The sequence below is a fragment of the Aristolochia californica genome, unplaced genomic scaffold, assembly GCF_029961685.1.
Source record: "Aristolochia californica isolate CCGP_79_NKW_82.1479 unplaced genomic scaffold, dmAriCali1.0.hap1 SCAF_7, whole genome shotgun sequence".
Taxonomy (NCBI): domain Eukaryota; kingdom Viridiplantae; phylum Streptophyta; class Magnoliopsida; order Piperales; family Aristolochiaceae; genus Aristolochia; species Aristolochia californica.
The window spans coordinates 40,068,918-40,084,291 of record NW_027182268.1 but is presented as its reverse complement, the minus strand read 5'-3'; the positions used below and the strand labels follow the sequence as shown (position 1 = coordinate 40,084,291).

Genomic DNA, 15,374 nt, shown 5'->3' with positions numbered 1-15,374 from the left:
CCGTTAAAACCCCTTGCTTTCTGCGATTCGGAATTAAGGGTGGGCATCGGGTCGGGTTCCAATTCGACCCTGCGGGGGCGGGGACTGGGAACATAAATTTTTTAACTTTAGTCGATTTCTATCACTTTCACCTAAAAGTTTATACCCCTTCTATCTAAAAATATAGAATAAATGCCTTTCCTCCTTACAAAGAATTAAAAAAAATTAATTGAAGAATTTTTCTTCCCCCTGAATCCCCCTTTCATGCTTTCAGCCCTAATTCCTTTCATTCTCTCCCGTTGAGTTGCCATATGTCGCTGAATACCAGCCTTGCGATCGCCTTCTGACTCATCATCTACCAGACTTCCTTCACTGTTTCGTCGGCAGCGCTGCCAGTTCGCCACATAAATGGTAAGTATTTCTGTGTAGAACCCTAATAAGATGAACAATGGCATTTATTTGATCTTCAGATTCTTCGGCCATAACCGATGAATCCGTCGATTGAAAGCTTAGTATTCTATTTTTTTTTTATCTTTTTTATCTTTGTTTTTATTTGTACATGGCTTTTGTTTGTACCGTCTTTGATTTGTAATTGTTTGCCTCATAAAATTTTCTGTTAGTAATTCGTCCATTCACTTTAATGGTTTTTTTCTTAATTAGGTTATTGTTTTCGGGCTTGATTTTTATGATAATTTTAGCTTGATTTTTTTAGATAAGCGTGATTTATTTCTTACCGGTAATTCACCATAGTCCTTGGCAGTTCAGGATGAACTTCTTTAAATTTTTAGTTCTATATTAATCCTCTCCTTGCTTTCTTACGTAACTTATATCTATATACACTAGTTAGGACGTTCATCATGATCGGACGGTATCTAATACGAAATGCTATCAGGTGCAACCGATCATGATGAACGGCGCGAAACAAAGCCCCGTTCCAGTTCCCCGCTCCCATGTTTTTTCTTCTCCTTTCATTTCTCGCCTAACCCATAGCTCGCTTCATCCCTCGCCGCGTCTCGCAGCCTCAGCCTCCTCGCCTCCGTCTCTTCCTCCGTAGCCGAGCGATGGTGGTGGAAGCATGCCTAACGACACCCAACACATGCCTCTATGCGAATCTCCAAGAGCTTGGTTTGTACCGTTCCGCCAGGGTGAGTTTCGGTCTCACATAAAATGCTCTCGTGGTTTCCTGCCAAAGACTTCTAGGGCTTCTCAATTGCTTCTCACCTTAAAATTATCCTCCTTTACATTGCCACCGAAGTCTTGTTATTTCCTCTTTAGAAAAGAATTGTTCACAATAACTTTGCTCTCTCTGGAGTAACAATTCCACCCATCATCTTTTGTGATTCTATAAGGCATAAGGTTTTTGCATTGAAATTTTTTCTTTTATTCACATTTTATAGAGTATAACTGCCCAAAGACATTAATCTGCTTTTTTATTACGTTTTTTTTTTTTTAATTTGATTATCTCTCAAACCAAAATCCTGTGGTTTTATAGTCTCTACTTCAGTCAAGTTTAGTGCAACGGCCTTCGTGCTAGTGGAATACTTTATAAAATTGTTGGATTATGAAAAACTGTAACTAGAGCGGCTATTTCTATAGCTGCATCCAAAATGCCCGTATAAACTCGATTTATTATTGCAGAATAGGGGTGGAGAAACCAAGGGCTATTTGTGAGGAGAAATACAATGGCCTATGTTCGCCATTTTCGTGTTGTTCAAAAACAGCAAAGTGCACTAGTAGGTGCAAGTGAAATACCTTGTATTTCTCCAGTCTTTAGAGTTCCTTCGAACAAAATGCTTTGCACGACTGCTTTCTCCTGCCCTCCAGGCCATTAATCCTCTCTTTTCCCAGCATATCAATCTATTCTGCTCACGAATCTCACACAACTCTTTTTTTTCTCTTTTTCTGCTTTTCTCTAATTGCCTTGACTTCTCTCTTTATGATCTTCAACAGTGGCATAGCCATCATTGGGTAAGCAAATTAAATGACGAACTTAATAAGTTATTCTACATGGGTTATTTTTTGTATTCGCATTATTTATATCATTAATGAATACTATATAATTAAATAAAGGAATAAAGAAAAAAGAAGGATCAATTTTAAGAGTGGGCTCGCTTTGATCGCATTTTTTACTATTTCAACACCAGTACCCAAAGCAAGCACAAGGTTTCTGGCATACAAGCAATTAGTTATTCGCTCAAAGGATCGGAAGATTTGTTATTTTTCATAATATACAACGCCCCTTTGAACTGAAGCCACAACTTGTTCAGCACAGTGAACTCTATTTCAGGTATGTTTTTAAGACATGTTAAGATTTTTTTTTATTGTTTTTACCAGCGTTCGTTGTATGAAGATCTCGACACCTTTGTGAAGGAATTATGTGAAAATGGTTGTATACCCATCGTTGTATTAGTACAAAATAATGATTATTATGGTTGTTATTATAATATTTTTCGATCACATAATCTTTTACATATATTATTGTCTAGAAGTACTAAAAGATATTATTATCTAAATAATATAACTGAGTAAATAAATAGAACCAGAATACTTTCAAAAATAACGGGTGAATAAGGAAATGGTAGTCACAATGGTATACAGAATAACTTATCCGTTTCATTTGTATATAGTTTGCACCCTAATCTCCATAGTGACCTTGTGGTTTTTTGTAACATAGATTAGATCTACAACACAAGAAAATGTGCAAGTTGTGAAAATTCCATACTGATGCTAGCACACTCTGTAGCTTGAGTTGTGCAAATTGCACATCAAAGTGCTTCTTCAAGACCAGATGTTTATTTATTTTTTTCTTCTTCTACTGTTGTACTCTTATATGGAAGTGAATTACCCACCTTTTGCTCTGTAGATTTTTCAGCTCCAAATCTGAAAAAAATGTCTGTAACATGTTTATCTACAAACTCAGACTGTTATATCTTTTTGCTTTAACTTTGATCTTTTCCCTTTAAATTTGATCTTTCTGTTAGTCTTTTGCAGGAGAATTTCATCTGAAAGTGAATACTGTTTGTTATCTATCGTGTTCATAGACATTTATTATATTTTTATAGGAAATATGGAAATCCCTTTACCATTAGATAAGCTTTCCTTTGGAGGCAAGGACGATGTGAGCTCATCAGATTCCTTGAACAAGTGAGTTAGAAGTTAGTGACTGTTTGATTTCATTGCTATTTTTTACTTATATTACAGTGCACTTCTCTAATATAGCAATTATTGGGTGGATGTACATGTCCAGTTCTTTTTTTTTGAAAAATTATGATCATTTGAGATAGGGTAGATATTGGTTGCAAGTTTAAAAACATTAGGTATGAACATTCATATATTTTTAGAATACTGTGTCGATGGATATTACTACCTTCATGGTTCATAATCTGTTACAATAGGAGTTTGTCATTCATAAAATGATATTCCATTTTAAAAAGCTTTGGATAGAATTCCAAAAGGGAAAATTTTGTGAAGGTTTTTGTTATGACAACCATTTGTAGTATTAAAGCATAATGAAAAATACTGAATGAGGAAATAAAACAGTAAAAGAAAACATTAATCATAGACGAGCCAAAGCAATTGTGTGTAAGGAGTCCAATTACAATTATATCCTGCATCTTCTACCATAATACCAAATCCAAAAAAAATCTTTTCACTTGTTTTGGATACCTAACCCGCATTTTTTTATCTTTTACTTGGAGGTTCTTTCTATTAGATGCCAGAGCTGGTGTGATAGTAGTATCTTTTGTCCGCTATCAAGCTGATGGCATACTTCTTATGTTAGGTCTGATGGTCAAATTTTTGTGGTATTGGTATCAGCTGGAAGTTTTAACCCTCCAACTTACATGCACCTGCGTATGTTTGGTGAGTCATAATGAACTAATATATTTTAATTTTCTGCATTGACGGCAGATGTGCTTGCCAGGCAGGGAGCTACCCTACAATCGCTGGTTGTAAGGGACATGCTAACCCAAATTTTGTAATTTCTCATGTTTTATTAATACATCTTTTTCCAAAAAAAAAAATATTTTAATTTTCTGCATATTTTGGTTAATTATATTTTCCAAGTCATGAGAAGTAAGCTTGGCAAAGGTTATTGTGTGTATCCTTGATGATTTTTGGGTGACACCACAAATAGTAGGTGAAATGAAGAAAGAGACATACCAAGTTCAGGTGAAAAAGTGAAATATTCATACCAGGACATTTTTCAAAAAAAATAAAAAATAGAATATAGAAAACCTAAGGGAAGAGCCCTTTTCCAGTCCATGTGCGACTATGTCAAAATCTAGTTGAAACCTACTAACCAAACTAAAATTCACTCATTTTTAGCTCTATGTGTAAAATTAGCTATTTGTAGACAGTTTCACCTAATTAAATGTTCAAAACCATCAATAAATGGAATAAGCTAGTAAGAAAAGTGAGGAAAGGTGGGCTGGTGATCATGGTTATCATTGGTTCAGTGATATGTTGTTTGAAGTGTGGGTTTGTTCGATTCACCTGTACAAGCTGTTTGGTGCCTGCAACAGTGTTGACCCTGATCACCCCTTAATCCTAATTCCCCATTAATGACTCCTAGTTGCTGTCAGAGAACTGGACATGATCTTCTTCTTCTGAGTGTCAAAACGCCTTGACTGAAACAGGGCACTTGGAAGTTTTGGCTACAATTACCATCAGGACCTTTGGGACGAAGAAAGTTGTTGCTAATTTGTAGGATGTATTGTCACTTGATTTTCTTTTTCCTTCAAATATGTTACATATTCCTTTTCCAAACAATGAAAAAGTTTTATGTCTCTACAAACATAGGTTAAATACAATTATTTCTTATGGAAGTTGTACATCATCTCGTAGAAGGGTCTATCCGAAGTTCTGAACTGCTATCCAAACAGTGACATGATTTCATTTTATCCTCTTCATGTCATTGAAACCTTTTTTTTCTTTTCAAGAAGAAGAGCATGAAATTTTATTCCAAAGCAAAGCTTACAAAAAATAAAGTCTTGAGAGGGGGGGGGGGGGGTTGTGCCTGGTTGAGGACATTTGTGCAATTAGACTTTAATGCCCCTACAATCATCTCCAGAAATAATGATATCATCAATATTGAAAAATAGGTGATTTGAGGAGAAAATAGAAGAGAAAAAGGATTTCTGGATTCGAATCCAAAAATTCTTTTTCTCTTCCATTTTCTCCTTAAATCACCTATTTTTCATGGTATCAAAGCAGGTACTAATATATGGGCCTTTACCCAAATTATCCACAAGCAAAGTCTCTAAAGAAGGCCTACATGAGCGGGAGTGTTAAGGAATAGAATCCAGAAATCCTTTTTCTCTTCTATTTTCTCCTTAAATCACCTATTTTTCATGGTATCAAAGCAGGTACTAATATATGGGCCTTTACCCAAATTATCCACAAGCAAAGTCTCTAAAGAAGGCCTACATGAGCGGGAGTGTTAAGGAATAGTGCTACATGGAGAATCCATAAATCCTTTTTCTCTTTTATTTTCTCCTCAAATCACCTATTTTTCATGGTATCAGAGTAGGACTAATATGTGGGCCTCCACCCAAATTATCGACATGTAGAGTCACTAAAGAAGGCCTACATGAGTGGGAGTGTTAAGGAATAGTCCCTACATGGGTTAGTGAGTACAAAGATCTTGAGTTTATTAGTTGGGAAAACCTCCTAAGTAGGCTAGTCATTTTGGGATGGGCCTTAAACCCAATGTCATAGATATAAACATTCAACACAATAGTCAGCTATTGTCTTTTCAACACAAACATAGAGTGATCTGAACTGGATCAGATAAACCCAAAATTCATTACAACAACATTGAACTTGTTAAACCACTCACCTGGACTTTGCTTCAGGCCATAAATAGCCTTCTTCAATTGACAAACCTTACCACAACATTGAACTTGTTAAACCACTCAACTGGACTTTGCTTCAGGCCATAAATAGCCTTGTTCAATTGACAAACCTTATTCATCTCCCCTTGGGCAACAAACCTTGAAGGTTGCTCTATGTGTACCTCATCATGCAATCACCATAGAGAAAGGCATTCTTGAAATCTGATTGAAACACATGGCATCCTATATTCATAGTGATGAATAGCAAAACATGGATTGAAGTTAACTTTACAATTGGAGAAAAGTTTCATTATTGACTACTGCATAGGTTTAGGTGTAGCCCTTGTTCACCAAAGGGTTCAAGAGGATCATCGACATATGATATTTAATAGGATACACCTATCTACATCCCACCACAACGGCCCCCAGTGGAGGGTCCACCAACACCCATGTGTTCTAGACAAAGGAGCATCCATCTCCTCTTTCATGGCAGCTTTTAGGTGGGGAATAGCTAGGGCCTCCAAATGACTTGGGAATATAACTTGGTGACAATGATAATGGAAAAGAGTGAAATGAAGGAGACAAGAAGTCAAAATGACTCAAATTTAGGCATTGGGTCCCTAGTACATGTTCAAACTCTTTTTTGAAGTTAAATTAAAATCAGACATAGATGCAGGAATCGAAGACTGAACTCTTAATGAGTGGGATGGAAGAAGAGCAGATGAAATTCCTGAGGAAGAGGGCTGTCCGGCATGTGCATCTTCAGACCAGTCTAGTTGAAAGCATTGGTTGAGCAGGTTCACCACTTCTATCACGACAGGCTGTGGAAAATAAGGGACTGACTCAAAGAAAGTGATATTTGTAGACAAATACACTTTATGAGAAAACATTTATACCCTTTTGAACATGAGAGTACTCCAAGAATATACACTTAACAGATTTTTTAACAAATTTGTCTTGTAGGGGACCAAGAGCATTTACAAAGTGTGGGCATCCAAACAACTCTGAGACATACGAAACAAGGGCTGAGAAGAATAAAGAATTTTAATAGGAATTTTTCCATTCAAAGATGAAAATGCCATCCTTTCAATAAGAAAACATGCTATCAAAATAGCTTTTCTTCAAAAACTATTTAGAATTTGCATATGAAATAGTAAGGTACAAGCTAATGTCTAGAAGATGGCTATTTTTACGTTCTGCTACACTGTTTTGTTGAGGCTTTATACACAAGATTACTGAAGAACAATACTATGCAAAGATCACAACTTAAAAAATTTGACCTAGTTATCAACCACATCCTTTGTTGTTCAACCATACACAGACAAAGGAAAACAACAGTAATAGAAAAAAACTAGAGAGGACGAAATACTATGGCAACAATGGCAATTTAACATGTTCTTATTGTTGCAAAACCCAACAACAAGCAGAATCACATCAAGTTTGCAACTTTTGCTTCCCTGTTCTCTTCCTGCTCTGATACCATATAAACTGATAGGATTAAACTAGTTTGAGATTAGGTTTAACGTAAAACAACAACTTTTTATTCAGAATACGATTAGGTTTGGTAATATGGAAGATGGGAAAGAAGAAGGGAAAACATGGAGAAGAGGAAAGCATCATATGAGTTAAAGAGAGAGAGGGGGAGAGAGAGCTTAGGTCTCCTCTCATGTATTCTCATTTTATTAAGATGCCTGAACTCAGCAAATTACAATGTTACCCTTGTAAAGAAGGGAATTCAAAAATAAAGAATAAAACAACAAACTGAACAAATAAACTAAAAAATACTTCTCTTTTATCACTAATATAATGTCTAATTTGTTACTTATTTGTACTCAGAACTGGCCAGGGATGCATTGAATTTGGAAGGTTATTATGTTGCTGGAGGCTACATGTCACCAGTGAATGGTGCTTATAAAAAGAGAGTATGTTGACTGTTCTACTGCTTTTGATCTATGTGCGAAAGGATAATAGTATTGCACATTTCAATTATATTTAAGATAAGCTTGTTGTTGCGTACTGACGTAGTGAGCAGGATTGGATATTGGATTCTTCCTCTGTTTCATCTTCTTTCCCATCTCTTGTTTCTCCTTCCTCTTCTCTCTATATCAGCTAGTTAATTATTCCCTGAGTATTTGTGATAACAATTCTCAGTGCATAAATTATTTAGTCGAGATTGAGTATCTAAGCTTTGTAGAAAATTTTCGTCCTAGTAAGGGCATATTTCTCAGAAATTTCACTTATTTGTAACATTGTATTCATTGCATCTCTTTGTTTAATGCATGACCCTTATGTTAGAGATTGCAAGCTATATTTTACTGAGCTATTTGTATTTTCTAGCTGAATAACAGTTTTTGCTTCTTATGCCTAAATTTCTTGCCATTAACACAACGAAAAACTGCTCTAAAAGTGCTAAACTGTACCTTAACTTTTACAAATTCTTTCTCTTAAATTTGCTAGTTGATTTATGTATTAAGTTACACCGATTATTTCTCAGGGGCTTCTATCTGCAGATCATCGAATTCGAATGTCTGAGCTAGCTTGCCAAAGCTCTCCCTTTATTATGGTGGATTCCTGGGAGGTTAGCTAATCTTTTTTTCCATGTCTAAAGAAATCTGTTACATTTGACGAGTGCCATCGAGGTTTTTACATCAGTAGCATTAACCTTTACTTTCATTGCTCATCTTGTTTCATTTATCATTGAGGTTAGACTTTATTCTAGAACTTGAACAGAAATGTGAAGCTATAGGAGTTTTGAACAGAAATGAAAACAAGTCATCCTAATTATTTCACTTGATCAAGATCTTGGTGTAGTGGCAATAATCTGATAGGTTTTATTGATGCTGTTGTTTATAGGCAAAACAAAGCAGCTTCCAGCGCACCGTCAAAGTTCTGAACAGAATTCGGAGTTTCTTGACTGAGAATGGAGTATTTTCCCAAGGTGAATCAATATTTCTTCTATTTTGTCATGAATTTGAAATGGAGTATTTTCCCAAGGTGAATCAATATTTCTTCCATTTTGTCATGGATTTGAAATGGAGTATTTTCCCAAGGTGAATTAATATTTCTATACAATCTTCTTCAGACCCTGGAACTGTGGTGCCAATTTCTTCAATAGTGTTTATATGTTGTTTACTTACTGCAGTGAATTTATTAATGGCATAGATTCATTGTTAGTTGATTACTTGGTTATTTTGAGTGGACCAAGGATTTTTTCGGTTGCAGAATCTCTTAAAGTAATGCTTTTATGTGGTTCTGATCTGCTGGAGTCTTTTGCCACTCCGGGTGTTTGGATACCTGAGCAGGTATATTTTCTTAGGTACTAATGCAGTGAAAAATTTTTAGCGTCTTCTGTTGCCTCCCTAGCTGTAGCCAACAAATATGTTATTTTTTTTGTTTTTAAACGTTTCTCCTATTTGTATTTGTTCTTCGTGAATCTTACTTAAGTTTATATGTAAATTTTGATCCTCTAATTAAAAATTAAACTGGGACTTGTAGTTTTTTTTTTTTCAATTTTTTTGTTCCTAAAGATCTGACATGGCTTGTCAGCCGTTGATTATTCCTAGTTATTTGATCTGTTGTGTATTACATACTGTTTCTAGTACCAGGAAATTATGTGAAAAGAAGGTTTTAACTTGCTTCCCAGGTGAGGTCAATATGCAGAGATTATGGTGTGGTCTGCATTTGCAGAGAAGGGAAGAACATGGAAAAGATCATCTCTGTTGATGAAATTTTATCCGAATACAAGGTGAGAGACACGACATCCTCCATGAACACTTTGACTGCTAATTTTGCGTTTCAAATCTGGTTTACAAATTATTGTCCTCTTGGTCTATTTCAGCTTTTAAAAGCGAACTGTTGTTTTTACTATGGTTGTTACTTTATTGTTCTGCAATGAATTCCTTGTTCATTCTAAACAAATTCTGTCAATTGCTATTTCAGACAAATATTCTAGTTGTGGATGAGCAAGTGCCAAACCAAATTAGCTCGACGAGACTAAGGTGAGGTGTTTGTGCTTCTTCAAATTTGATTGCTGCTCATGCTTCTCAGTTCATTAAGGAATGGGGCTTGATCTCTATTCTCAAAAAATGCTCGACACCGTCTTTACTTTGTATCAATATAACGCATCGGCATTCAGAAAAAAAAAGGGGGATGGGGGATTGTCTCTATTTTTATATCAGTTGTGGTGGGTATATTCTCAAGTAAGAGCTTACAAGTTGTTAGTTGCAGGGATTGTCTAATGAGAGGGCGATCAATCAAGTACCTTACAGCAGATGAAGTCATCGAGTACATCCAGCAGCATCGCCTTTATGTGCAGTAGGATCACTTTGTACCCTTCTAACAAGCGAGAGCTCTCAGTCTGTTATGGGGCACTGTCAATGTGAAACCACAAACTCAAGAAAGCAAGCTGAACAGAATTTATCTTTGAAAAAAAATTCTGTTAACTTATTTTGAAGGGTTGGTCCAAATAGTATCTTAAGAGGATTGATTTTGGTTGGAAACAGACGAAATGTTGGTCAATGGGAATTTTTTTAATCTGATCAGAATTTCTTCGCTTAGTGCTGTTTTTGATAATAAAATAAAGTTTCATGAACTATTAACCTGGGAATGGAGAGGATTTCTAAGGCAGACCTTCCAGACCCCTCTGATCTGGGTGTTTCTCCTATTTGTTTTGAACACACTAGATTCAAATCCAGAGGCTTTGGACAATAGATTGAAACATTAAATCCTACCCTCAACAGTTCTGGGATTTGATTGGATTCCATTCGGATTTACCTTTACTTTGAATTATTGAACCCTGGATTCGGCAATATAGTTTGAAATATCCAACAAACGTGCCCTAGCTCAGAATATGTTTTTCGTATTTATTTCTAGTGTTCTTAAGGTGTTTGATTTTCGTGCGTTTCAAATAAGGGAAATTAATATGCTTCCAGCAAAAGAGAAAAGTGAAAGATTATCGTTCAGGTGAAGTAATTTTTCATCTTTTTTTTTGCGTAAAATTCTATAAACAGACAAGTGTACTAGAAAACGGATGATCAACATGGTAAAGGCATCATATCAAGAAAAAAACGGAAATTTGATGACGGTCTGCTGTCCACCGCTCTTTGCCATTTCCAAGTGCAATCGCTGCATCTGAAAGGCGTACTCATCCCTTGTTCTTTTGTCGGCGTTTCCACTACGCTATCGTTACCGTTACTGTGAAGGATTACACTATGGTCATAGAAGGGAAGCCAAGTCTTCTTGGCTTTCGAATGCCTGCAGAATGGGAGCTGCATTCATGCTGCTGGATGGGTTGGCCTGTTAGTAGCTCCTTTTCCTTTCACAGTCCTTGATTATGAATCCTTTTAATTCTTTGCTCCCATTTGCAATTTTACTCTTTTCATACCCACTTTGTATAGATGTTGGGGCCGTGAGGATTTTGTTCTTCTATATTGCGTTAGATGCCAAGAATCTGTTGAGTGGCTATTTTCGCCTTTCTTCATAAAATCACAATTGCTGTTGATGTAAATTTTGGTGGAATTGTTCACATGTTCTTTCGGATGTTTCCCTTCTAGCATAACTTTAAATGCTATTTCTGTGATTCTATATCGATAGATATGATGGAAAAAAGTGACCTGAACTTCGTGTTCATGGAGCTCCATGTTCGTTTTTTTCCTTCCATCAAAGTAATGCAGTAACCCGCATTTTTTCTTACTGTTCTGAAATTTGGCCCTTTTTGCTGCTTTTACAAATAGTGTATGGTTTAAGTGTTTGCTGTTTGGTTTCCTTGTGTTTGCATAGCTTTGCTTGCTGTATCATAAGAATTTTTCTGCTGGAGAAGCTTTTACTAATCTTAGTAAGTTTCGCATCAGACTCTTCAATAGAGGGGCATGTGCCCTTGATGTTGGACATGGCCTCTGAACTGTTATACCTCCTGACATATATGATTGGGCTTATAAGGATCTATCTTCATGTCTTTATTACTATTCCTTTTCCACTAAGCCTATTTGTGTGATTTTTTTTTAAAATTTTTCTGTTTTTGTCATTCTTTCATGAAAAGGGTAGTACTCTGACTGTCTTACTTTACAAAACCATTCAAACCAATAGAAAGAGTATTACCGTTGAGTTTATCGATGCAGGAACGCCCAGATAATTGGCGTGATAATGCCAAGCATGGCCAACAGGTATTTGCTAAAGTAGCATCAGCTATTTCAAAGTATGAGCCCGTTACAGTGTGTGCTAGTGCTTCACAGGTTAGTGGAGCCAAAGAACCTTGTACGGATATTCACTTTATTTTCTTGAAATTGGAATAAAAATCACAGATGGTATTTAAATCTGTTTACTCGACTTATTACTTTTTATCTTTTGTGTTCTTTTCTTGAATTCCCTTTCTACCATTTCTGCAGTGGGCTAATGCTCGGTCTCAGCTACCTGAAAATATCAGGGTGTTGGAGATGAGTATGAACGATTCCTGGTTTCGTGACACTGGGCCAACTGTAAGCATCAATGCATTTTGCTCATTGAATGAGATTCATTTCTACCTTAGGGGATAAGTGTTCTGCAGAGATTTCTGACATTTATTGTACATAGTTTGTTATAAGTGATAGAGCAGCAAACTCTGCCAACAAGGAGCACAATATTGCTGGTATTGATTGGAATTTTAACAGCTGGGGTGGTAGGTCTTGTAGATAACAGCGTTTGAGTCAATAGCATGTAACTGTCTCTGAAATATTGTTCGAGTATAACTTAAGATTTTTTGTTTTTTTGGAGGTGATCTACAGGATTTGAGGAAGGTTGCTATGAGGACTGGAGTCTTGACATACTTGTTGCAAGGAAGGTGCACTTTGTAATATCATCCTTATAGCATCTATATGGCTAGTTGTCATTCCAAAGAGATATACAAGTTTCTTTAATGTTTCAATTGATATCAACTGTTTCATTTTGTGGCTAGATTCTGGATGTTGAGAGAATCCCTCGCTTTCCTCATTACATGATTCTGGAAGGTGGAAGCATCCATGTTGATGGAGAAGGTAGAATTTCTTTAACTTTGTGCACTGAGATGTATACTATTTCCATGGAGAATGTTTATGAACAAAGGAAATGAAATGTCAAGGAGATGAAGAATATCTTAGTTTTCCATTCTCATGTTCTTTATTATTTCTTTACTTTTTCCAGGTACTTGCATCACCACTGAAGAGTGTCTATTGAATCCTAATCGAAATCCAAATTTGACCAAGGAACAGATTGAGAATGAGTTAAAGATGTATCTTGGTGTTAGAAAGGTCATCTGGTTGCCACGAGGACTGTTTGGTATGTATTCTATTTGGTTGCTACATTGTTGTAAAATCTTTTCTTGGTGTTGGATTTTTGGTTCCCTTGTAATTGGAGTTATGTGCTGAGATCAGTAAGCTGATTTTCTGGCTAAGCAAGGGGTCTCCCTTCAATTTTTTGTTGCAAGGGAGGCCCCTTCATAGTGTTTCTTCTCTTGTTGCCTTTTGTCTTTGAAATAAAAATTGCAACTCAGAACAAGTATCGGGTATTTCGTTCAATATCTGATGATGAAAGATAAAAAATCTTCACCTTTTCTTTATAGGCGATGATGATACAAATGGTCATATTGATAACATGTGCTGCTTTGTAACGCCTGGGGTTGTTCTTTTGGCTTGGACCGATGATGAACTAGATCCTCAACATGAGCGATCTACTGAAGCATTTTCTGTTTTAGCCAACTCAACTGATGCCAATAACAGGAAAATAGAAATAATCAAACTCCATGTACCTGACCCTCTCTACATGACAGAGGAAGAAGCAGATGGAATTAAGAGTGAGGTCAGTTTGATGGTAATTATTATCTTTTCTAATTTTCTCTTTCCTTTTAGTCATTTAATGCACCTGTGCTGTAATTACAAAACTGACTGATGGAGGATCCTATCCTTGAAAAAATTTTGTTTTTGAAAAATTCATGGAAGAAATTGTTTGACCTCTATATCACTCTTTATTCTCTGTCAATGGGACTTGATCGTTTGCCAAAGAAGAAGGCATTGCCTCATATTGTGTGGTTTGCTTGCTTCCTCTTGTGTCCAAGGCTTGAGCTTTTCTTCTACATTTTGTTCTTACTAAGATACTTTAAAATTTATTTAAGTGTTGAATGATAAAATTGAAAAAGTTTGGTTCAGCCAAGAGTTGGTTGGAGTTGAGCCCCTACCCCTGCCCTTTGAGCGACCTGTACTAAAATTGGCAAGATCTGTATCATTTATTAAAAAGGATTACTTGCATTATCGATGATCCATGATTCATGTCAGAGGAACTATCCAATTGATCCACTCAATGAATTATTTATGGCATTTCTTCTGTGAATTACTACTATCATCAGAAAGGGGATTTTATCCTGGCACTTTGCCTTTTGTATTACTTATCACTTATTCTCCTATCAATTCCCCATGGTTTAATGGCAGGGTTGTGATGCAAAGCCAAGGCCGGCAGGTACAAAGCTGGCTGCATCGTACATAAATTTCAACATTGCTAATGGAGGTATTATTGCTCCTGCATTTGGGGATAAAAGACGTGACAAAGAAGCATATGATGTTCTTTCTGCAGCTTTTGCAAATCATGAAGTAAGCAATTACTGAACTTTTCACCATGATTGGTCAACTTGGTCAGTGCAATAATTTTCTTTTTTAGTGATTCTTTTGGTGAGCCTGCATGGAAGGAACCGATCTCAGTTGAATATATGATTGGCAGACAAGAGAACTGAGCCCATTTCTCCACAGAATTGTTACTAGCGTTTGTTGTCTTTAATCTACTTAATGAGACTGTACCTATCTTTTTGATGAATTCAGGTGGTGATGATAGATGGGGCAAGGGAAATTTGTTTGGCGGGCGGAAATATACATTGCATAACACAGCAGCAACCAGCTTTACCAAATCCATGAGAAATGAACATTGAGAAACCATCCATTTCTCCTGGACAAAGGGTGAGTTTGAACGTATGAGTAATCTATGAAATAAAGTTTACCGACATGCTGGTGTTCCTGTAATAGTTTTGAATTTTCAAGAATTAATAGTTGGAACATTTATCTTTTTACATAAATTTCTCTTATATTGAAACTCCATTTATCCTTCTTGACAACCAATCTTTGATGACAGGCCTATTGGAGAGGATTCTTCCTCTTATCTCTATTGATCATTCAAAGTTAAATTCTAGCTTGTTGAGGCATGACTTTTGATGCCTATTTAACAAATGGGGTCTTATGGGTAATACTAAAATCCTTGTTAGCCTTGTTAGCATACTCTGAATGTGAAAGTGAAAGTGAAAGTACTTTTATTAGTGATAATAACCCAAAACCTATTAGTCTGCATCGTAAGTGGCGAGTGAAAGTGAATTCACTTTCACTCGTGCGCTCATTCACTCTTGTTATGCTTATTCTTCCCTTTCACACTTGCACTTAGATATATTAAAAATAACTTGCACTTAGATATATTAAAAATAAGTATTAGTTTAAGTATTTTATTTTATTTATTTATTTAATAAATAAATAAAAATTTTAAATTTATTATTAGTTATTTATTAATTTTAAAAGTTAA

At 35.9% G+C, this 15,374-nt stretch overlaps 2 protein-coding genes across 7 annotated transcripts; both read left to right on the top strand.

Annotated features, from left to right (window-relative positions):
- The first annotated feature begins 221 nt into the window (after nt 1-221).
- On the top strand, nt 222-10,410 carry LOC137936006 (nicotinamide/nicotinic acid mononucleotide adenylyltransferase). Of its 4 annotated transcripts, XM_068780484.1 has the most exons (12): nt 222-390; nt 999-1,124; nt 2,124-2,266; nt 3,042-3,123; nt 3,761-3,840; nt 7,650-7,735; nt 8,308-8,391; nt 8,667-8,751; nt 9,036-9,115; nt 9,457-9,558; nt 9,753-9,811; nt 10,041-10,410. In XM_068780484.1, the coding sequence occupies exons 4-12, from the start codon at nt 3,047-3,049 to the stop codon at nt 10,129-10,131; spliced, it is 744 nt and encodes a 247-aa protein (XP_068636585.1). In that variant the 5' UTR covers nt 222-390; nt 999-1,124; nt 2,124-2,266; nt 3,042-3,046; the 3' UTR covers nt 10,132-10,410. The 4 variants fall into 4 exon arrangements, with proteins under 4 accessions (XP_068636585.1, XP_068636584.1, XP_068636586.1 ...); XM_068780483.1 differs by lacking the exon at nt 999-1,124; XM_068780485.1 differs by lacking the exons at nt 999-1,124; nt 7,650-7,735 and having other exon boundaries at nt 8,324-8,391.
- Nucleotides 10,411-10,738: 328 nt separating this feature from the next.
- LOC137936005 (agmatine deiminase) lies at nt 10,739-15,055 on the top strand. Of its 3 annotated transcripts, XM_068780481.1 has the most exons (11): nt 10,739-11,110; nt 11,930-12,043; nt 12,197-12,286; nt 12,381-12,465; nt 12,572-12,627; nt 12,742-12,820; nt 12,966-13,100; nt 13,384-13,631; nt 14,246-14,404; nt 14,630-14,764; nt 14,937-15,055. In XM_068780481.1, the coding sequence occupies exons 1-10, from the start codon at nt 11,024-11,026 to the stop codon at nt 14,720-14,722; spliced, it is 1,146 nt and encodes a 381-aa protein (XP_068636582.1). In that variant the 5' UTR covers nt 10,739-11,023; the 3' UTR covers nt 14,723-14,764; nt 14,937-15,055. The 3 variants fall into 3 exon arrangements, with proteins under 3 accessions (XP_068636582.1, XP_068636583.1, XP_068636581.1); XM_068780482.1 differs by lacking the exon at nt 14,937-15,055 and having other exon boundaries at nt 10,740-11,110; nt 13,384-13,619; nt 14,630-14,889; XM_068780480.1 differs by lacking the exon at nt 14,937-15,055 and having other exon boundaries at nt 10,740-11,110; nt 14,630-14,889.
- The last annotated feature ends 319 nt before the right edge of the window (nt 15,056-15,374 follow it).